This window comes from Curcuma longa, unplaced genomic scaffold (assembly GCF_044706935.1).
Source record: "Curcuma longa cultivar G26 ecotype Majalengka, Jawa Barat unplaced genomic scaffold, ITB_CL_G26_1.1 utg3290_np1212_1714210_RagTag, whole genome shotgun sequence".
Taxonomy (NCBI): Eukaryota; Viridiplantae; Streptophyta; class Magnoliopsida; order Zingiberales; family Zingiberaceae; genus Curcuma; species Curcuma longa.
In genome coordinates this window covers 594,051-616,336 of record NW_027435602.1, presented here as the reverse complement: position 1 = coordinate 616,336, position 22,286 = coordinate 594,051, and the positions used below count along the sequence as shown (strand labels likewise).

Genomic DNA, 22,286 nt, shown 5'->3' with positions numbered 1-22,286 from the left:
ATCAATATGTGTATGTCTCCTCATCAATGGTTGGGCCCTTAGTATAGTTCCATGCCAGCTAGTCATGAGATATCATACTAACGTGGCAAGGTGACATCATATGAAGTTGGGGATCCTCTCGCCCACATGTGGACAAAAGTGTCACATCTTCTGTCGACAAATGGGCATTTCCTATCATCTTCGCAATCTAATCCCTTATAAAGAGTGATTCAAACTCAACCTTTATTGATTGCTTCAATTTAACAAGACCTCGATGTTTCTCTTTAGCATGGAAATTTAGACATGGATATAACAGGCAGGAATTCACAGCACGTCTCTTCCTCTTTGGGGTGGAAATTGATGCCCTATTTAGTCCAATGTGTGGATCGAAGAAGAAGGAAAGAAATTTAATGTGAAAAAATAAATTTAAGGAAAAAGAAAGAAAAAAAATGATGCAAATTTGTGATGGCTTGTGGTCGCCAGCATGAGTTCCCCTGTGCTTTAAACCATGCGCGTGGTTCGCGCGAGATTCAAGTACCAAAAAGGGAAGGAAAATTCATTCCATTCGATTTCAGACAAATGAAAACAAATATACAAAAAGTGATCCGTGGATGAATTTTTTATCAGTCCGTCCATCATTTTTACAATGAGTAAAAAAGAGAGAACAAGATACACAATTCATCGGTTCTCTCATCCTCATCTCCAAGTAAACAGAGCATCATAGTTGGTGACTCAGGACTTCAATCTCTCTCCCTTCCTCACATGACAGCAGAGGAATCAATTCCTCGCCCTGATGGATCCTTCTTATAACAACGATGGCACCATCCTCGTTCGCCATTAACGCTCCTCCTGTAACAGGATTCCGGCCGTTCCACTCTCTGAAATCTTGGACTGATCCACTCTCCAGAGCCAGAGGGAAACTGAGACGGAAGCTATCAGACCCATGGATCCGCCGTGAGGCCCTCCGAAGCCGCCGGTCGCGCTCCTCCTTCAGAAACGGTCCTTTCTCCAGCAGCTGCAGCACTCTCTCTGCTTGCTTCTCCACTGTCAATCCCCAATTATACCCCTTCTCGTCGACGTGCTCAAAGCGGCACATACGTTCTATGATCTCTCTGTCTCTCTGCCACTCGTCTGCAAAGCTGAGCGGCCCGTGAGTCAGCAGATATTCAGCAAGTAGCAGCGCCTTGTAACTACTCCTCCACCTCTTCCCATCAAATTTCTTGAATCTGTAACATCTAGCTAGCTAACAATCAATCTCTCTCTCTATATATATATATATATATATATACTGAGATAGTCGACCAACCTCTTGTGCAGAATCTCTTTGACTCTCCAGAAATCGTCGACCTCGAACGAGCGCTGCGAGATCAAACGCAGCGTCCCCGTGTCCCGCGGCGGCCATGGCTTGCTCCTGGTTGCTTCTTCGGCGAGCCTGATCAAACAAAGGCAAATTAAAGGGGTTACAAATGGAAGGACAACTGGACAAGGGACGAGAAAAGGCAGTTAATTAGTTGGATTCAGGAAGGGAAAAGGACTCTCACAGCTCCGCGAGAGTGACGTCGGTGAGGGCCAATCTGGTAGAGCGGATGCTTGATCGGAGGACGTGGGAGGTCTGTCTCTTGAGCCTGCGGAGGAAGGAGTAGTTGGCCATGGCTTGTTAAGAGGATGATGATGATGAGCTAGCTCTTCTTAATTTCTTGGTATTTTGTGCACGAGGAAGAGGAAGAAACTGATGAGGAATTAAGCAATTGACCAACAAATGGAGAAGGCGGCCGACACGGATTTGACTCGATCGAATTAGAAGCGAGTATTATATTTTTTTAAGATTAAGATACTATCGAATGGAGAGGTAGTTTGATAATTGTTCGATGGTTGAAATTCAGGAGGAAGTTGTTTGTGGATGCGGCACCGCTGACGTAAGGAAAAGACTTGGTAGGGGAAAAAAAAAAAATAAAAAAAAAATAACAGATAAAATTTAAATTGGTAGGGGGAAGTTCTTTTAATTTTTTTTCTTATCATTGATAATTACTATTTTGGAGCCTCTGCAGATGTTATTATAGGTTGTGACTATTCTCTTTTTCTCTGAGGATAAGACAAGAGCTTGGTTACATTCTCTACAACGTTTTCTTAATAAGTAAGATGACACATATGAGAAATCAAATTACAAACCTTGCACAAAAGAAAGGAGAATCTTTATTTGAGGCATGAGACATATTCAACAGGTTGTTGCAACAATGCCTCCATCATGAGCTGAAAAAGTGGTTGATTATCCACACATTCTATAAAGGGATCATAAGTAGAGACAAGAGTTTTGAACCACATTACATTGACCGTGCTAATAGTGATCATTATATAATTTTTTTATTTATTTGTATTCCGTTGTGTTAATTTTTGTGCGCCCTTGATAAGCTTGTAGCACGAGTAGGATTAGATTTTATTTGCAAGAACCATCAATATTCACCCCATATAGCTCATTTGACCATCCATCACAATGGTCCCAACAATCTTTACCTTTAAGCTCTAATTTTTGTTGTACAAGCTTTTCATATGCGTCATTGTTTTCATTTTCATTGCAAAAGACTTTGTACACGATTTCTCTACCTTCAATAATGCGAAAGGATAGTTTTTTCAAGGAGTCATGATTCACATTAAGAACAAAATAGTTGTCCAGTGATTCACATTGCTAATTTATTTTTATTATTCTATTGAATAACTAATTCTTTAGTTAAGATTTGCATTTCAATTATTTTTTAATTTCAGATTTCTAATTATTCACCCCCTGTAGATGCCGCATTTGATCCTACATTTTCAACCTTCATATCATCCTTAGTTTTAAGCAAAGAGATATTTCAAAATACTATTTTAATAATTTTTAAAAGAGAGACACTCTTTTAACTATATAAATAATTAGAAATGTTCTTTCAATTTTCTGTCAAAAATTAATAATGCATTCTCAGATTTAAATTACAAGATCATAAATAGACTCTTAAGAGTCTAACAAATCAAATGATCTCAACTCAAAACAATTTTAACATAGAGATGCATGTCAATTCAATTTTGCAAATTCAATCAAATTAAACTAATTAAATGGGCAATTTATTTATTTATTTGTTTATTTTTGAAATTAAGTTTAGTTTTCAAAACCAAAGATTTGCCAAGAACTGCATATATGCCTCTCATCAGCATTAATATGCTTCAGTTTCAGTGTGAGGAAATGAGAGTATTTCCATTCCATAGCAGAGTCGTCGCATTAATCATAAACTGGAAATAAATGGATGGCGATAGATGATGACCTGGTTCACATGACCTCTACCCTGATACAGCCTGGTGTCTTCTTGTAATCTTGTGCCCTACCAACGAGAGTGCATTTTTCTTGAGAAATAAACAATTTTTCCAGATTTTTTCTGGATATTGGTTCACTAACATTCGTGTATACAGTGAAGAACAGCTAGCTAGGCAGAAGCGATTTCTTTCCCTGCCACTCAAGCGAAGTCGAGTGAAGTTTGATAAGATAAGCGAGCTAAGTTAAGTCGAACTTAAAATGAATCAATTCGTTAAAACTTATGAACTTGAGTTTAATTTGCTTAGATACTATCAAGCTTAAGTTTATTTGTTATTCATGAACAATTCATGATCTTTCATATCATGATTTAGTTTAATAAATTATTTAAACTCGATCATTTAATTAATAAATTTTTATCAAACAGAATATCAAATTTAAGTCCTGTCATAATATGTGCTTAGATTTTGCCATAAACATGCCCTGAGCGCTGTCTACAGGCACACATTAAACATGTTGTTTCAGTCAATTCCAAAATGACAAGACGTAGCCTTTTGATAGTTACTGAAAGGAAACGCACGGGCGATGCTGGAAGAAGAAGAAGAAGAAGAAGAAGAAGAAGTACTCTGTTCTTTCTTTCTTTCTTTCTTTCTTTCTAAGAACAGCAACAACATGAACTGATGCAAGAAGATGAATTGGTGTATGATCGAATGTTCCCAACACAACTGAAAATACATGTTAGAACTCTCAGTCCTCCTCCATCCATCTGATTGATCAAACAGAAGCTACAGCATCTGTCGTCTAATAATTCAAGGAAGATATGGCCGGCGTTTGCTGTCTTCCAAGCAAAGGTCGTAATGGATTACAGTGCTCCCTTGAGGCTTCTTCCATCAGCGTCTTCTTGTGCAGCTTTGCCTCGGCCGCCATGAGGAACTTCAGCTTCGGAGGCGGGGACGGCCACGGCCAGCCGGAGTCGTCTTCCCACGAGGGTTCAAACAGTGGATTGACGCCGTTCATCAGATTGTAGCAGCCCGTCGGCGGAGAGAAGAACGGAGGCGAGGAGAGAGGCGTCAGGACTGGAGTTTCTGCTGACTGAAGCCAATCCCTCAAGCTCATGCCTTTGGAGCCGGCCCTGCTTTTCCTCACTCTGCGGCTGCCTCCCGCCGCCTCCAGATCTTCCTGCGTCTCCTCCGTGATGGTGAAGAGCGATCTCTGAGGAGCTGCCAGAGTCATCAGCTCCTCCTCCGCGGCGTCGTCCTCTTCCTCAGGAAGCTTCAGGAGCAAGTCCTTGGAGTCGAGGTGGAGCTGCTCGTCGTCAGAGCGAGGCGCGCCGCCGTCCGCCGGCGGCGGACATGGTTTCTTCCAATTAAATAACTGCAGGAGATCCCTGACCGGGCTGGCGTGGGCATCCACCTCCGAATCCCTCTCCGCCACTCTCTTCTTCCACCAAAAGAAGTAGTACAGCTCCGCGACGATGGCCAACAAAATGCAACCCGACAGAAGGCTCAAGGCAATGCCCAAGCAGCCCAGAGCTCTCATCCCTTCTTCTTCTTCTTCTTCTTCTTCTTCTTCAGCAGCAGCAATTTACCATGGCAGCGAACTGCTCGCGCACGCAAGTATAACCACCCACCCTCCTCTCCAAACCCTAGCTAACCGGCTGCTGGTGAAAGCACAAGAATGGCTGGGAAATGGGAAAGAAAGGAACGTAATTATGGCGACTTACTCTGATAAATGTTGCTCAGATTAAGGCAGAATCATATGGAGGAACATTAAAAACGCTCATAAATTTCGGCTCCCTTCCAAAACTAAACCAAGGACCACTCCGGTGACGAAGCCAAGATCAAAGGTTCACACTCGCAGCGTCGATATTCCATTCTGAGATCAACCACCCACGATAGAGCATCAAAAGAAAAAACAGGGACATTCATTCTCAGCCTCCAACAAGCATCAGATGGAGCGGGGAGCATGAAGATCGAACCTCTGGTTACAGTAGCTCAGCGACGTACTCACGATCTCAAAAACTAGCTAGCTTCGGAGCTTCAGCTTGCGATCATGGCATTCATCGAGGAGAAGACTGCTCGTCGCGTCTTCAGAGTAAAGCGAGCTGTCCGAGTGAAGAAGCACTGGTTTTTGTCACAGCTAGAGCTCATCGCACCACATGGGGCCGGAAAGGGCCGTGTCCTTTTCTGCAATGAATGAATGAATGGAAGGGATAAAGCCATGGCGAATTGGCAATGCTGCTATATTGCGAACTGTGGGAGCAGCGACAGTAGGACGAACTTTATCGATCTGTGGATCCAGGAGCGTTGGGCTTGGATTGATGCCAGAAATATATATATATATATATATATATAATTTAATATTTCACTCGATTAATTCTGAAAGTATAATTTTTTTCTGAGTCTTCTATTGGAAAAAAATCATGCTAAATAAACAAGCTCTCCAAATATATGTTTGTCTTGAATCAGAAACTAAACAAACTTACCATTCAGTTGAAAGCTTTAAATCAATAACATTATCAACATATATCGAAAAGGGTTCGATGTTCTCGAGTGGTAGATGAAGGGTCTAAGAATTTGGTGTAAAAGGCAACCTGACTAGCTTGGCGGAAGTCGAACTTCTCTTGTATTCGCAATGAACAAAGGCTACTTAGTTGAGAGGTTGTGACCACAATTCGAAGTTCTTTCATGACTTGATGAAGCGGAACAACAAACGCAATACCATAGTAGCACTTCGGAAGGCAATTGGGGAACACACTACCAACTTGCTAATGGTTGCTGGGAGGTTGTCAGAAATGGTGGGGAAAATATTAAATCCCACTCATGTAGCACTTGTCGGAGGTTGCTCTATAGAAGATAATATCCATTTGGCTCAAGAGTTGTTGAGGAAATACACAAGCAAGAGGATATCATCGAGATGTATACTCAAGATAGGCTTTTAGGAGGCCTTTAATTCAGTTAACTGAGTCTTCCTTCATGAGATGCTACAAGCCTTGGGGTTGCCACAACAATTAGTTATCTGGATCGTGGCATGTGTTACAACCACATCATTCTCAATATCAGTTAATGGAAGCATGTGTAGATTCTTTCGCACTATTAATTCAAATTTCAAAATAAAATAAAATTTAAATGGGATGTAAAATAAAAAAATAGTTAAATCATAGGTATAAAAGTAATCTAAAATAATAAAATATTAAATAACTTATAAAATTATTCAATCTGATATTGAAAATGAAAAAATTATCTAATTAGTGATCAGTAACTCTAATGTTTTATATAAAAACAAATGAGACTTATAAAATTAGATCATGATAATTATAAATCAATTGAGAAAGTTGACAATAAAAATTATACATATTCTCAAACAATTAATTGAAAATATCAAGAATAGAAGCAAGATTTACATATTGTATCATATAGAGAATTCAAGAAAAGAGAAGTATTAACATAACGTATATTGAATTAATTAAGGACATGTATGAGAATGTAATAACAAAAATAAAAATTTTAAATAAATTAATCAAAATATTTTCTATAAAGATAGGATTATATCAAAGATCATTTTTAAATGTCTATCATTTTATATTAATTATAGATGAATTTACTGGATATATTTAAGATATGATACCATAGTATTTATTTGCAGTTGATATTATTTTAATAGATGAAATACAAAATAAAGATAATGTATATGAAATTTAAATTTAACAAGCATTTAAAGGATAACTTTTTGCAAATGAAACATACTGCCACATCTTTCTTGTCCTGCCTTTGATTTAGCTTTGACTCCACATGAGGGACTCAAAGGATGCTGGGCATCTCGATTGAAGTACTTGCCTTTCTTCTTGGGCTTCCTCTTGACTTTCTCTTAATTCCAAATGAAACTGAATATTTTTTTTTCTTGATTTAGCTTTGATCAAACGTACTTGCCTTTCTTCTTGAGAAACGAATATGCATAAACTGTACTGTACTAAATTTACTGGATGAGCAAACCAAAAGAAAAGAATGTCTACCTTCAAATTAGTCGAGCAAAGTCCAAACACTTGAATTATAAAAAAAAATAACACTTTAAACATTTTGTCCACCTTAAACATCTTACGATTCATGATGTGCATAACAACTAGTCAAGGATTTTAGCATAAGATTTATCTACAACTTGCAATCCATGCTAAAGTTTTAACAGAGACAACCTTTTAATATGATCTATCCTCCTGTTGAAAGCTTTTCCATGGACAGACCTTGTACCATTAAGAATAGTTATTCTTCACGTACAAATAGTTTAGCTTAACTAGTATTGCATCTTAAGCAGGGGCCAATACTAAGACTTTGTTTTTGCTGCTTCAGACAGGGGCCCACACTTCAAAAGTAATTTAGATTAGTAGAAAAAGGTCTGCACTTCTAACCAAAACATCGCAGTTAGCTGGAACACATTTAGTGAGATATTCGTTTGTTTGTCAGTTGAGTTGTCTTTTCTCATCAGCTGCTTCATGCTATCAAAACTTGCTCTCAGTCAGCTTCAATTGTGAATAACAAATTTTGCTGTGCGACCTGAACCCTGCGGTCACAAAGTGGAGTTTTCAGATGATATTATTGAAACGAAATAAGTACAATTTAATGCAAAAATATTGGATATTTCAGATGCCTATCGTTCACAGGGCCCTATTCCTTAGGAGCTGTGTGGCATTTCATTTTGGTGAGAATTCCAGTTCCAGATTGTTAGCAAGAATAAATCTTAAATTATCAAATGAAGAGTTAGAATGAAAGGTCATAAAAGTTATGTAGCCTTATACTTGAGCAAGTTTTTAGGAGAACAAGTTATTTTCAATATGTATAATATGTAGATAATAATTCCCTTTTACATACAGAAAATGAAGCTTTTCCTTTCAATCTGGTATCAAAACCTCTCCAGCTCAGCTCTATCAACCCTCTGTGACCCTCTTCCTTCTCCTTCAATTGTTGTCCTCCCTACTGTTCCTTCACTGTTTGGCAGGGCATCAAGACATTGCTCCATGCCCAACTGCTGCCGCACTCAACCGTTGTTGCATTCTACAATGCCGTCATCCTAATGCCCAGTTCCACTACAACATGCCAACCCCCGATCCCTCCATGTCCAACTACCACTGTGCCAAGCCAGTCACAAGCTACAGCAGCTCTGCTTACTAGTCCATAGGTCCTAGAGTAAAAACTGGAGTTTCAAACCATATAAAATATTCACATCAATTTCTTTTTTTTTTTTTTTGCTTTTGTATTTCTTTAAACCACTCGCACAAATTTTTCTACATCTCATTCATGCAAGTTTTTCAAATACAAATCTCTACTCATGCAAGTCTTTCAAAATCAACATTTCCACAATATATTCTTTTCACACTTAAAAAGGCATTTTATCACAATATTTTAAATCCATTTTTGAGTTTTTATTTAGAATACTTTTTCCACAGCATTTTTCAAAAAACATGAAAACTTTTTTTTTTCAAAGTATTCAAGACATTTTCCCACTACATTTAGATAACTCTGATGAAGTTTTAATTTTAAATAATTTCAATTATGCTATTCACACCATCCCTTCTAGCACTTCTCTCGACCTAACAAGTACATGTCCTTCGATATGGGACCAAGGTATTATACTAGTCGATACGGGCGGAATTTACCATTCCGTCCACCGATTGGCGCCGGTACCAACATCGCAAGGCCACTGCAACTCACAGCAGCCTTGCAGCAACCTTCGCGACCTCACGAAGGCTGCTGCAAGGTCGCAAAAGCCTCTACGATTTGCGTCTTTTTTTCTTTTTTTATTTCTTTTTTGTTTATTTTTTTACTTTTTTTAATTTAGAAGAAAAAATTATTTCGTTCCCTTTTTAATTTCTTTCTTTCTTTTTATTTTTCCCCTTTCATCCATTAATCTTTTTCTTCATTACTAATTTTTTCCCTCCTTCGGTCATTAATTTTTTCCCCTTCATTCATCCATGAAGATAAACAAAGAGAAATAAATAGGTTAGTTTTTTTCTCTCCATCTCTTCACAAGGTAAATAGAGGAAAAAAATAACATCTTAAACTCTTTTAGGATGCTTTTTTCCTTCTGCATACGGCCACAAGGTATTCATAGAGAAAAAAAAGAAACATATTATTAAGAAAGATAAAAAATAAATATAATATAATTTCTAACTTTATAAAATAGACTACTGTTAATGAACTAAATTATTTTCTATATAAATTTGATTTAATTTTAAATTAATCAAAATAAATATAAATAAAATCTAGTTTAAACCTATTTAATATAGCCATGGCTATTTGGTGAGCTTTAGTTAACCCTAAATCAACTTTTACTCAATAAGCATCAAACATTTCACGAAATAATATCAAAATTTAAAATTAACATTCAACATCTCAAATATAACTTAATAATAAGCATCTATGATAATAAAATATTAATAAAAATATTTTTTATTAATATATTTTATATTTAAAAAATACTAAAACCAATACAGTATAATACGATACCGAAACTGTATTGTTCAAGAAAGTGAAATTTTAAACCTAGTTTGTAACCACTAATTAGTCTGGGGACCTAAAAAACTGATTTAAAAACTCTTACAATTACAAGACTTGACATCTCTATTGCAATAGTGATTCAGTCATTTTCTTAAACCTTCATGTCATCATTAGGAGATAGCTTGAGAGTTCTAGCATCTTTAAAAAGCTCTAAAGAAAAGTGTCTTGTTTAAAGGTTAAGGCCATCGTTAGACTGTGAGCATACATTACTGCCCGGTAAGCTCTCTCAAGCTGACTAGGAGGCTTTCTCAAGATAGATTATCTCACATCACATGGCAATTTTATTCCTATAATGCTGACACAAATTTATAAAAACTTCGTTAGAATTTCCCTATTTTCAACATTTCATATATATGTTCAAATCATGCAATTTAATATAGCCACAATACAGTGCAACACATAATAATCACACATCCTAATTTACATTCAACAAACCACCACTATTGTAATCACCCATAACACTAGGTTGCAAGAAATCAATACCAGCCATAGCACAAAAGACTTAGGGTCAAACTTTAAATAATTGTTTTTTAGAAATTGAAACATTGCATCCAAAGAAACCAAATCTACATGATTCAAAAAGTAATATCAAAACGTTTAACAAAACCTACAGTTTGAGACCATAATAAAAAAAAACACTATTACAGAATCACCAATCACAAAAACATGAATCACCAGTGTGCAACGGAAATAATATATAAATCAGTATATAAATATAATGAGTTATCAATGCATTTTAGACAAACATGTTATTCACCACACTTATTCTCTGATATTCACCTCTTATAATTCATGTTATTTAGGCGATCCATATTAGACAAATGTGTCCTAAGGTGAGGTAATCTTCTAGGCAAGCAAGAGAATATTATTCTTGCTAGGTTGAGTATAGAAGCAGATTCTAAGGTTAAAGGCCTAGAATATGTTGCTCATCTTGATCAAATAGGTTATAATAGAGCTGTGACATGATGCTACAGAGTCATATTGTGATGTTTAAGTTGTTATGTATGAATCTAGTATTTCATGAGGATAGTACAAAAAATCTGATTGTCACTTTGACAGAATGCAGTCCAATGAAATTATCAACTTGCAGATCAACTCTAGTGATTAGTTAGCATATTTGCCTAGAATCAGATATATCTACAAGCTAAGTTTCCATGATATTTTAGAATTTGCTTGATGGAGAATCAGGAAAACATTAAAAATTCTATATAGTTTAGGGTCTAAAATATAAAGTTCTAATAATGAATAATAGTATAGGTAGAAAGGACCAGCTAGCGTACGAAAAACCCTAAATAGTTTCCCTAATAACTCCTATGTATACATTATAACCATGAAAGTAGGAATTGTAAGAATACTAAAAACATGAGAAAGAATATATTCTCATAAAGCTACTCATTGTTAAGAGAACAAAAAGGAAAATATGACCAAAGCAGCAATAACCATGAGAGAATCCTTGACAGAGATGCAAAAGATTTTTCTCAAAGAAGAGATGACAGCGAAAATTAATTAGGGAGAGTATTAAAGAATGGAGAAATAAGTTAGGAAAAGGACCACAATGTTTGTGAAATTCTGATCCATCATTGCATGGAGAATCAAGATAACCAACTTCATAACAAATATTTTTCTGATAAATAAGAAGAAAAAAGGAGAAAGAGCAAACATGTTAAGTTGTCTATGTTGCAATAATTTAGACATCCAGATAAAATAAGTTGTTTGTTACAAAGGTAGTTAAAATTTAGTTCTTCAGGTAGCATTACTCCAAGGAAAACTTGGGGCTTGCCTAACACCTTTGTTGAAAAAAAGAAGAAGAGAGTTATTGGTTGCAATAGGTACTGGAAATTTAGTTCTTCAAGTATGGTTAGACCTAAGAAACTTGGGACTCACCTAGCACCTCCTATGAAATGCTATCCTAACTTACACATGATTTAGGACATCAACTACAGAATAAACTAGTAAGTGCTTATGCAACTTCTTCAATGAGTTCAGTTCTATACACTAATCTGAGCACTTTTTGTGCAGCAATAAGTGAAAATTCCACTACCTTAAAAATATATTAAAAATAAATAAACAAATTCATAATTATGAGATAAGCACTAGAAGAGACGTTACAATGGTCGTGTGCTTTAATATTGAAATGCCACGAATTGTGCTCCCTTTATCATGAGAAAGCAATAGCTGCACATGTGGAATGCTCTTCCAACTCTCACCCAAAGCAGGTTTCAGATGTCCCTGCTGTCCTCCAACCATATGATTAGTTACCTTATTAACATCACGTAATAAAAAGTTAGAATCTTCAGGATGGCTGATGTACGTCTTAAATATAGATAAATGTTGTAAAAGATGTCAACATAAGAGAATACAAAAATGTGTTTTATTAACTGTTCGCTTTCATTACCAACTGAAACAATTAAAGCAGTCGTCTACCTGTTAAATGTATTGTAATGATTCAGCTAAGATAGATCAACTACTTAATACAGAAGCAATCAATATTATAAAAAGCCTCCACATAAGCTGCTTATGCAGCCACATAGGATTAAGCAAGGGGGGACCAAATTGTATCCTCTTATGGCCGCAAGAACATAGAAGCTAAATCAATCCTTGGCTTGTTAAGTTTCAAGTCATATCCAAGTTAATATCAGTTACATTAAATCAATTTTAACAAATAGATAAGGTAGAACCATATTTAATATATATCCATGTTAATTTTCTTTATTATGGATCACGTAGGTTTGCTTAACATGAATTTTATACACTGTGTTTTATGTTCTAGATATTATTATCATTCATAGGCAAAATATTAGATGTGAAATTTTTGAATTTTATAGGATGATCACTTTAACCTTTAAGTAATACTTAAAATATTTTCTATATTGTTGATTGCTTAGGTTAATTAATTTAACATATTATACAGAAGAAGCAAAATCATTTGTTTTATGTTGTGATAATTAACTTAATTTTTTTATACAATTTTATTTTGGAAAATAATAAAAATCATAGGCTGCCACATATGCTATACTGACAGAAATTTCAGATATCTATTGATTTTTCTGAACACTTCATGGGAAAATGAGATTGAGATACTTTTCTATAACTGCTGAACTACATCAGCTATTTGAAGACGACCTCAGACCTTAAAGATGAATATTTTAGGCATATGTCTGATGAGAATACTTATTGTCAGATAACAGTACGTTAAACATTTCACATCAGTTCTGACATCTATTCTCCATGCAACCATTAAAGGAGATTCTGATAATACTGGAAACGGCTTAAGTTTGCAATTGATTTCTTGTTGTCAAGTTGCAGCCGTTATATACCTACTTTTCTTAAAAGAAACCAAAATTTTTTAATCAATTAAACTAAGTACAAATTTAAATTTCTATAGTTTGAGGCTCACCTAGTGGTTGTTGGGTCATTGTGAGGACGTAATTTGATTTGTTGGGTGCTAATTTGGCTTAGGTTTGATTCGGGCTCTTAATGGGTTCCACTTGAGGCTGAACCAGTCAGGATTGAGTGAGATAGCAATTTAGGCTAGACTGAATGGATAAGAATGGTTCAGTCAGCTGGGGAGTTCCTTGCTCCCCTTCTATTCACTGACTCAAGAAGTAGCTCACCCTCTTGACATTGCAAGAACAATGGTAACAATCAACCATGACAACGAGTCGTCAACTCTCCCAATGACTTACAATAAAGGTTATGTACCCCTCTATTAATCAGCATAAGGAAAGGTCAATTCAATCTTTCCTGAAAAATCATTCATCTTAGAAACATCGATGGCAAAAAAATGTTTAAAAAAATTATTTATTTGAAAAAAAATACCAAAAAGTGAGTTATGCTCCACTAGAAGATAGATGAAATAGATTGGACTTTGGCCTAATTAGAGGTAACAAATGATGAATTGATCAATTAAAAAATAAACCATATATGATGGTTCGATTATATTTAATGAGATTAGTGGTATTATTAGATAGTTGGGAATTATTTCTGTCTCTTAACTATTTTTCCTTTCTCCTCGCACTCCCACAGCCTACACTACATTGCACCCACCACTAGACATACTTGTTGCCACGCTACACTCACCCGCTGCCCACTGCTGCCCCTCCATGGTCGCCAACCATTTGGTACTCATCTTCTTCTCCTATATTCTCGCTATCACTCATCTCTTCTCCTTCTCCCCTCTCCTCCCTTCTCTCTCTTCCACCACCGTTCTACCCCTCTCCTCCCTTCTCTCTTCTCTCCCTCCTTCATGCCATTCCGCCCCATGCTGTTGGTGCCGAAATCATCTCGCACATCAGTCGGCAAGTGGTACAGCAAGCATAGCTCAGCACGGGAAATCATGGTTGTGACTATATGACCAAAGAAGTTGTGATGGTAAGGTTTTTAGAGATCACATGATTATACATATTGTGATTACATGGCAATTATGGCAATTAGGTATTGTTGATGCCTAACTAGATTATGAGATGTTTGACTTCGAGGATTATGGTGTTTGCTAATAGTAAACTTATGGTTACCAAATGTTTGTTGTGTGTCTATCACAGTTAGGTGCTATCTAATTAGAGATCCTATGAATGAAGAAACAATGGGCCTATGATAAATAAACAGATCATAAAAGGTGAACGAGAAGCACAATTATTACCATTAAGCCTGTCGGTTTTAGCAAGAATATGCAAAGTTTTGGCTTTATTTCAAAGTAGCCTTCTAGGTCAATTTGGGTGATCCGCCAAATTTCAATTGTTGAGCATGAATTTTTATCCATTAGTCAATTTACAGATTCATGACAGAGAGATTGGCATTCAAGTAGATATCAATAGACTTGAAAGATATAACATAACATTCACCTTCTTTTATTCTTTATCAATCTTTATGAGAAACTATCCTACTAGTATGACTTACAATTCGTATCTTACACTCATCCCCAGATCATCTTGGGACAAGTCATTAGGCATTACAATTTACAGCTACTATTGTTGCTATGGAGATTGCTAAATCTGAGATTGAAATTCTGCATGACATTTCAAATTTTCCTTAAGTTTGTTATATATGTACTTTAAAATTATAATAGACATCTTATTATAGACTTTATTATAGTCTCTGCTTATATGTTTTTCAAATAAATATTTTGTTTGTGCGACCATCATCTCTATTGTTGATAATGTTGACCGAGGACAAGTTGCAAGCATTGTTTAGCGTTTTAATGACATCTTTCAGTAGTAGGCAAAGGGTGTGGCAATATTGTGCACAAGCAAAATGTGTTCACTTGGGGCATTGGCTGGGCTCTTAAGGATGGTAGCTGACATTTGTTTGAAATTGGGTCTAACGGCGCTTGAAGGAGTGGCAGAATATGATCAATTGGATTTTGAGACAAAAATTTTCAACAAGGAGAAGCCTTTGCTTTGGCCCATCAAGAATCCAATCAATGATTGATTTCAGTTTTGTTCACCCAAAAAAATGATTGATTTCAGTTTTTATCCAAAACATTGATTGATTTCAGTTAACAATATCATTGAACTTGGTGTTTGGAATATATTCCTGGAACAGGAATCATAGTGCTGGTCTCTAGATCACTTAGTCATTTGTATTCTTCACAATTGCAACACTCAACGTGTTCAATATAAGTAGGAATTTGTTCCATACATCAGTGAAAATTGGAAAAGGAAGAAAAAAATAGGTCAAGCTAAAGAATGAAGCATCAAATTGTCTGGCTGATGATGAATGAAATATCAACAAGCAAAATCAGATCATATAGATAGTATAATGGAATTGCATGTACCATATCAACCTGAAGAAAATGTAAAATTTTGAAGCGAAGCACAAAATGCAGCATCATAACTATTTTCAGTACTTACCAGTACAGATAGATTGTAATCATTTGCCATCCTTTTCAACAGAATTCCAGTTGATATCATCAACATTCGTCCTGCATTCAATTGAGTTATATACTTGAAATGCTCATTATAATATGAATTGTTTGCTCAGGAAACACCAATAGTTTCACTGGCATACATAGTCGTCACATTCTTGGATGAACAATTTGCATATTAGAAGCGAAGGCATCCTGGCTCTCAGCCCATGCAAGAATCAAGTATGAGCTTCAGCAACAATAAATGGATGGCAAGTACTGTCCGTGGATGAGAAATCAGATTAAAATCTAGGCAAAAATCAACACAGGTTTTGGTCATGACAGATTGAAGATCCAAACCAATGAAATGAAGATGCACTACCATGATTACATCATATTCGTTCACTATCACAATTACATTGCATTGTTTACTACAATAGTAGCTTAAAAATTTAGAGCCTCCTATCTTAACATCATATAACATATCCTAGAGAAATAATTTTTATTATCAATGGTATAATTTTAGTTTTTTAAACATGTTAATGAAGAATTAAATGGAAATTGATAAAATTAACATGTAGACAAAGACTGTCCAATCAAATAATTCCTTGTTAAATCTATGGCTCTTCAGGGAATAATTTCACCAATATAATCTAGTAAAACCCTAAATTCACTATACTTAAAATCAACTCAGTAAATAAGGTTATGTGACAATTTTTTGAGAAATTTCTGGTTAGATTTGTGATCATTTATCAGAATTTCCTTCATGTGCCATCTTTGCTATGAACTTAACCCCAAATAATAAGATTAGGTACAAAAAAACTGATATTCTTATTTTGCACGGCCAACTATTGGGATCTAAATTAGTAGCAACTCATTTTTGACATCCAGAAGAATTTGCTGAAACACTATTGTCCTATATCTGATCTAAATAAAATCATTCAAGTAGAAATCATATTTGGTAAAGAAATAACTAATATAATAATGGGTTGTATGGGAAAGTGAATTAAACTATCATCCTGATAATATAACAAAACCATTTACTGCTTTTGCAAACTAGCATGCAAGATATTATGGCGAAATTCTGGGGAGAAAAAGGTTGTGAGATGCAAACATGTTCCAATAAGATGCATCTAATCCAATTCAGAGTAGTATACCTTGTGAATTTTTGCTTCCAAGAATAGGTGCTATGAGAGTTGCAATCGAATCAATGATAAGCAGTCGTATGCTGTTTCCATCACTTTTTTCCTGATCCATTTCATAAATTTGTTTAATGTATTTAACCCTCAGCACTAATAAAATCATTCAAAATTGAAATGGTACCAACACAGCCTGATAGCTTAGTCTGTTTTCAAGTTGACGCAGAATATCCAACAACTCAAATATGTCATATACTGACTGGCAAAGTACTCTACTCATAATCCTTTTGACTCTAGTTTCTTCATCCTACAGATGGATTAAGGTCAACCAAGAAATGAGTAATGTATTATATGACTTGTAACATATGTGTGTGTTATTGTTCCTCAAATAGGAAATTCAGTTAGTAAACATAATTATCAATGCCATATGAAGTCAAGGGAACAAATTTTTGAAGAGATGTGTAAAAAGGAAGGATGACTACCTCTTCAACCGAAGTAGCAGTATGTTGATTAACCATGGATGCAATGCGGTTTGAGGAAAAGGAGTTACAAGTATCCAAGAAGAAAACAATACCCAGATTCATGTCTGCAACACTCAGTGCAGAGCACAAACATATCTGCATAACATGATGAACAAATTAGCTCCTATGAAGTAACGTAGAAAACCTAAAATATAAAACAATCACAAGTAGCATGTAGATTTCATCCAGTAGTTCCAAGAATTAGTATGAATGTCAAAATACAGACATTCTTACCTGGGTTTTACCAGACGATGATGGCCCCACTATTTCTGTCAACTGACCAATGCGAAAGCCGCCTTCAAGAAGGATGTCAATCCTGATCAAACCATTCAGGAATCCTTAGAATTACCATTATATCTAAGTAAAAGTATCTAGTTACATAAACGATGAATGATACTAACGAGATTAGCAACTCAAGTTACCCTTCACAGCCACTGGGAAGAAGATGCTTATTCTGTTTAACATCCTCAATCAGCTCCAAACCATTAAGCCATGGTGGCTGTCGGCTGCCTATAGTCATAAAAAGCTTTTTTCATCCCTGTTAACCCTATTATTTGTTTATATACGTTCTGGAATCGTAGTGTAAGTATAACAAAAGAAAAATAACCTACCAATTGAAGCTCGTACATAAAATAACAGAAAAAATACACGAAAACTCATTTTTTAAAGAAAAAAAAATTGAGAGTATAGTAGCAAACAACAATTTTCGATTCCAGATGTGATAAGAAAAGGGATCCATAGAATCACAGTACATGGAATTCATGGAGTCAACGTCATTCACGGAATTCTGCATCAGTAAAGCAAATGTATTGAGAACTCGCAGCATTCGGCGTAAATTGAAGAGAAAGTAGTCGTCGCGAGATGTCATCACAGACTACAAATGGAGACGGATAAAGCTAGGTGGAGCAACAGATCAATCGAGAACCACGTTAGTTTTAGAGTTGTAGCACAGTCGCACCAGCGGATACCTCCTGCTCCTTCTCCATCGAAGGTTTAGCACAGATCACGGCGAGAAGTAGCGAATCGGCAAGGGAACTCGCAATTTGTAAAAGCTTTTGGGGCTCCTCCACCACCTCGTCTTACGGTTCATACCACATGGAGCATCGTGGAAGGTTTAGCACAGATCGTGGAAGTGACGATGGCGGCAGCCATGGGCATCGGGAGCCCTTTCTTTTATATATTTGTTATAATTTTAAATAAATTAGTGTAATTTTATAAATTAAATTGTAGCACTCAGTTGAAAAATTAAAAACTAATTAATGTGATTAAAATCAGAGGAAAATTATAAATTAATCAAGAGCTAATTACATTTTAATTTAAATTTTTTAAAAGGCTTGATTTAAATTATTTTAGAGAAGAAATAATTTTAGAAATTTATTATAAAAGTTATAAGTATTTTTAAAAGGTTTAGAAGTTTAAAATGAATTAATTTTCAAATTGATATTTGTTGAGACAAATTAAGAAATTAAGTGTTGATTCCTAATATAGTTAGCCTTTTAAGTAATTCATTCTGGATTAAAAGATGATTAAAAACTATCTCAATGAATAACTAGTTCTTGGATCATATTAAAAAAAAAACTCAAACATCAACTCTAGTCTCTCTCAATTTGTCTAAGAAGCTAGAGAAATCAGACATAGTTCTTGTGTGTCTTCCATGAAGATATGTGTTCTGAATCAAAATGTGTTTTTGGTTTGTTTTAGTCTAATCTAATCATGCATCATATGAACAAAAGGCAAAAAGAGTTGATGTAATAATTATCATGCCTCGCATATTAAGCTTTCTCTTTATTGGGCAGTAAATTGATGAGCTTACATAAATAATAGCACCATGCACAGACATGTTTGTCTATCAATAGTTATAGTGGCAATAGTAATAATATCTATGCAAGGACTACTGCTTCAGTAGATGTAGCTGCAAGAACTGGTTCAAACTGCTCTCCATCCTGCCATATCTCAGGCAAGGCTTCTCTTATATTGTGAATGCTCTCTAGTGCAAGATCTGCCCCTGGCACCAACACTGAGCTCCCGACCTGCATGCATATGGTAATTCAACTATGAGATATTGACAAATCTATATTTGCTGATTTAAGTTACACTTCCAATGAATATCTTGAACTGTGGTTTCTCTGACAGAAACAAGGAAAGTGTTATATATGAAGATGTTTTGTTAACTTGTTTTTCTATCAGGATTTTAATCTGTTCATCTGCTTGTTGATAGTTTATCAATACTGAGCATTTATATTTGAATGAATGCTGGAAGATAGTATGCCCATTTGTACTTGATTTGCATTTCATTTTTCTTCCTTCTTACCTTTGTTTGTGTTACTCATCGTGCTTAGGAAAATTATCCTTTACCTATTAATTTACAGGACTATTCATGCTGCCTTTAACTATATCTAGATGAACAAAATCCACTAAATGACACCAAACTTAATTTAATCTTCAGATGGAATATGCTTGATTTAATCTGTATGGTGAGATCAGTGGCGAACTTACAAGGACGGTATGAAGACCTGCTGCCTTTCCTGCTGCTATGTTTCTTGGACTATCATCGAAAAATATCTAGGAGAGAGATGACCAAAATTTTGTTTACAGTGTGATTCTAATCAAGTCAAATTCAATCTTTGAATAAATATGGCTTACCGTTCTCTTCGGATCAATGTTTAAAATCCTGATTGCAGTTTCAAAGGCTTCCAGAGAAGGCTTGCAGAGTATTCTCCCTTCAGAAGTTGAGCTCTTTAGATCATCATCAGTCATGGTGGTGATCTTTTCAGCAGGAAAATTAAGAGTTGGGGTCTGATTAAGTGTCTCAAAACATATAACACCATCAAAACAATCTTCTAGGCCAAGCCTACTGATAACTTTGGCAGTGTGAACCTTGTCTGCATTTGTGAAGATCTATAAACACATTGAATCACGCATCATTAGAATCTAATTCCTGTATTATTACGAAAGCGATAAAATAGAATTATTTATGAACTATGGTCTTTTTGTGCTTACTATCTTTCTTTGTGGCACTGAAAGTAGTACACTTCTCAACACAGGATCAGGTTTCAAAGTTTCATATGGCAGTCTTCCATGAACATAAGCATGGAATTCATCATCGTCAAATCCATAACCAAGTTCCTGTCGAAAGATCAAGAGAAAAGTTTCATTCAGTCATGAACTGAGGTGAGGGAACTTTAACTAATCAGGCTAAAACCTTAAGACCAGCCATCGTAGTCCCATATTCTTTGTACAAGTCCAGGCACATTTTCGGAACTTGGCTTTCTTCAATATGGAGATTGTGCAACATGAAATCTGCAGTCGAGCATGATACAAGATTGAGATCAAAGGTCTCCTTCTGTATCTAATCGTAAGTAATAGCTGTGCTACCTTGGATGTTCTTGCGACAGGCCAAATTGAGACCAGAGGTCAAGGGAAACAAGGTATCATCCATATCTGAAAATCATGAATTTGAACTCCTCAGTTCTCGTCAAGAACAAAGATGTAGATACAATTTGTCACTTACCAAAGACCAGACAGTCATACTTGGTTTCCTTTCTAATAGTTTCCATCTTCAAATATTACTCCTTTCGATAATTCTGGAACACTCAGCACTAATGCAAGCCTATAATAACCATTTTCACTATTTTAAACGGGAAACATTACACAGAGCAACAACAACAAAAATGAAAAACAGCCTAGCAGATTGTTACCTTCAAGAAGAAAATACAATGCTGAATGGTTGGAGTGTTTGCTCAGGACGCATATTTATACAGCTCCAGGAAGTTCAGACATGTTGCCAATGGTGGCACTTGAAATGTTTCTAGTGGGATGTTAGCGCAGCATCTATCCTTCTCTTTTCTTTTTTATTTGGATAATGCAGTGGATCTTCTTTTTCTTTAATCGATGATGCCTTCCAACACAATCCAATTCAGACAATCAACACCAGTGTCATGTATCTAGTTAGCAAGGAAACATGGCAACTTGGACATCCTCAAGAAACTCTCTATCAGAAAGAAAATTTTCTATGAGGGGTTGTGAATATGCTCTGCTTGTAGTTGCAGACTCGTGGTTTCCATGACACTTGCAGAAAATTTTCTTCCTTTGACAAAATTTGGCAGCATGGCTACGAGGAATGCACAGACAAAATTTAAAGAAAGAAGGAGAAAAAAACAATTAAAGGAGAAGCAAATCGATGAGAGACGCAGCAGAATCATACCGTGGCGTTGTGCTGAATTAAATTAGGTTGTTGGGAAAGGTTCCTTTATTGCTAAAGCTATTGCTTTCTTCGTCACCAGTGGCAAGGTCGGTTTCTTTACTGCATTTGGCGTTCCGCCAGACCATCGACAGCGCAGCAGGGCTGACCTGAACGATGTGTCTCCCGAACAGGAGGGGTGCCCTCATGTCCACTTCGCACCTGAGGAGGCCTTTTGTGGTGCGAGAGGACAGTGCAGGCCTGGTTTGGCGAAATCCGACTGGAGCAGGAGAGCATATTTTTATTTTTATTTTTATTTCAGGAGGTTTCTAGAACGTTCAAACAGGCCAACCCATAATGGAGCAGGCCAACCTATAACAGGCTCATCATATGGCGGGTACGGACCAACCCACCAACTTGTCAGATTAGGAAATCTTCAATCCAACCCAATTCAAAGCGGGTTGCGTATTAGACGAGTCAATCCACAGACTTGTTAAAAAATTAAAAATATTAAAAAATTTAAATTTAAATTGATTAAGTTGAAATTTTTAATTTTGAATTATAATTTTAAAGCTTGAATTGTAATTTAAATGGATCGAACCCACTAATTCATTGAGTTTTCTACTTTAATTTTAAAATTTAAAATAAATAAATAAATTTTCTCAACCCGCGGGCCAACCCACGCGGGTCGCGAGCCTAGGCGGGTCAACCCATCTGAACCTATCTTAAAATGAGTTGATAAAATTTCCAACCCAACCCGCCTAAATTACTTGGTGGGGCGGGCCTACCCGGCAGGC

General features: G+C 36.0%; 4 protein-coding genes and 1 non-coding gene across 6 annotated transcripts; all 5 read right to left on the bottom strand.

The window, feature by feature from the left end:
- Window positions 1-568: 568 nt before the first annotated feature.
- LOC141820465 (ENTH domain-containing protein C794.11c-like) lies at window positions 569-1,704 on the bottom strand. 2 transcript variants are annotated; one of them, XM_074707790.1, is made up of 3 exons: window positions 1,521-1,704; window positions 1,286-1,411; window positions 569-1,214 (listed from the first exon to the last, which is right to left on the bottom strand). In XM_074707790.1, exons 1-3 carry the CDS (start codon window positions 1,628-1,630, stop codon window positions 698-700), a joined length of 753 nt encoding a protein of 250 aa, XP_074563891.1. In that variant the 5' UTR covers window positions 1,631-1,704; the 3' UTR covers window positions 569-697. The 2 variants fall into 2 exon arrangements, with proteins under 2 accessions (XP_074563891.1, XP_074563892.1); XM_074707791.1 differs by having other exon boundaries at window positions 572-1,205; window positions 1,521-1,703.
- A 421-nt stretch (window positions 1,705-2,125) lies between these two features.
- On the bottom strand, window positions 2,126-2,231 carry LOC141820486 (small nucleolar RNA R71). Its single transcript, XR_012601138.1, has one exon. It is a non-coding gene; the product is annotated as a small nucleolar RNA R71 (small nucleolar RNA).
- A 1,733-nt stretch (window positions 2,232-3,964) lies between these two features.
- LOC141820298 (uncharacterized) lies at window positions 3,965-4,849 on the bottom strand. The gene has a single exon (XM_074707588.1). It carries the CDS (start codon window positions 4,796-4,798, stop codon window positions 4,061-4,063), a length of 738 nt encoding a protein of 245 aa, XP_074563689.1. The 5' UTR covers window positions 4,799-4,849; the 3' UTR covers window positions 3,965-4,060.
- Window positions 4,850-7,329: 2,480 nt separating this feature from the next.
- LOC141820422 (DNA repair protein RAD51 homolog 4) lies at window positions 7,330-18,478 on the bottom strand. The gene is made up of 9 exons (XM_074707730.1): window positions 18,268-18,478; window positions 17,732-17,819; window positions 17,544-17,625; window positions 17,271-17,405; window positions 16,973-17,095; window positions 16,807-16,897; window positions 15,657-15,727; window positions 11,917-12,066; window positions 7,330-7,813 (listed from the first exon to the last, which is right to left on the bottom strand). Exons 1-9 carry the CDS (start codon window positions 18,293-18,295, stop codon window positions 7,775-7,777), a joined length of 807 nt encoding a protein of 268 aa, XP_074563831.1. The 5' UTR covers window positions 18,296-18,478; the 3' UTR covers window positions 7,330-7,774.
- Window positions 18,479-19,058: 580 nt separating this feature from the next.
- On the bottom strand, window positions 19,059-21,723 carry LOC141820374 (uncharacterized protein C24B11.05-like). Its single transcript, XM_074707676.1, has 9 exons — window positions 21,514-21,723; window positions 21,008-21,420; window positions 20,821-20,919; window positions 20,685-20,750; window positions 20,512-20,609; window positions 20,310-20,435; window positions 19,953-20,207; window positions 19,806-19,871; window positions 19,059-19,339 (listed from the first exon to the last, which is right to left on the bottom strand). The coding sequence occupies exons 3-9, from the start codon at window positions 20,864-20,866 to the stop codon at window positions 19,190-19,192; spliced, it is 807 nt and encodes a 268-aa protein (XP_074563777.1). The 5' UTR covers window positions 20,867-20,919; window positions 21,008-21,420; window positions 21,514-21,723; the 3' UTR covers window positions 19,059-19,189.
- Window positions 21,724-22,286: the final 563 nt, after the last annotated feature.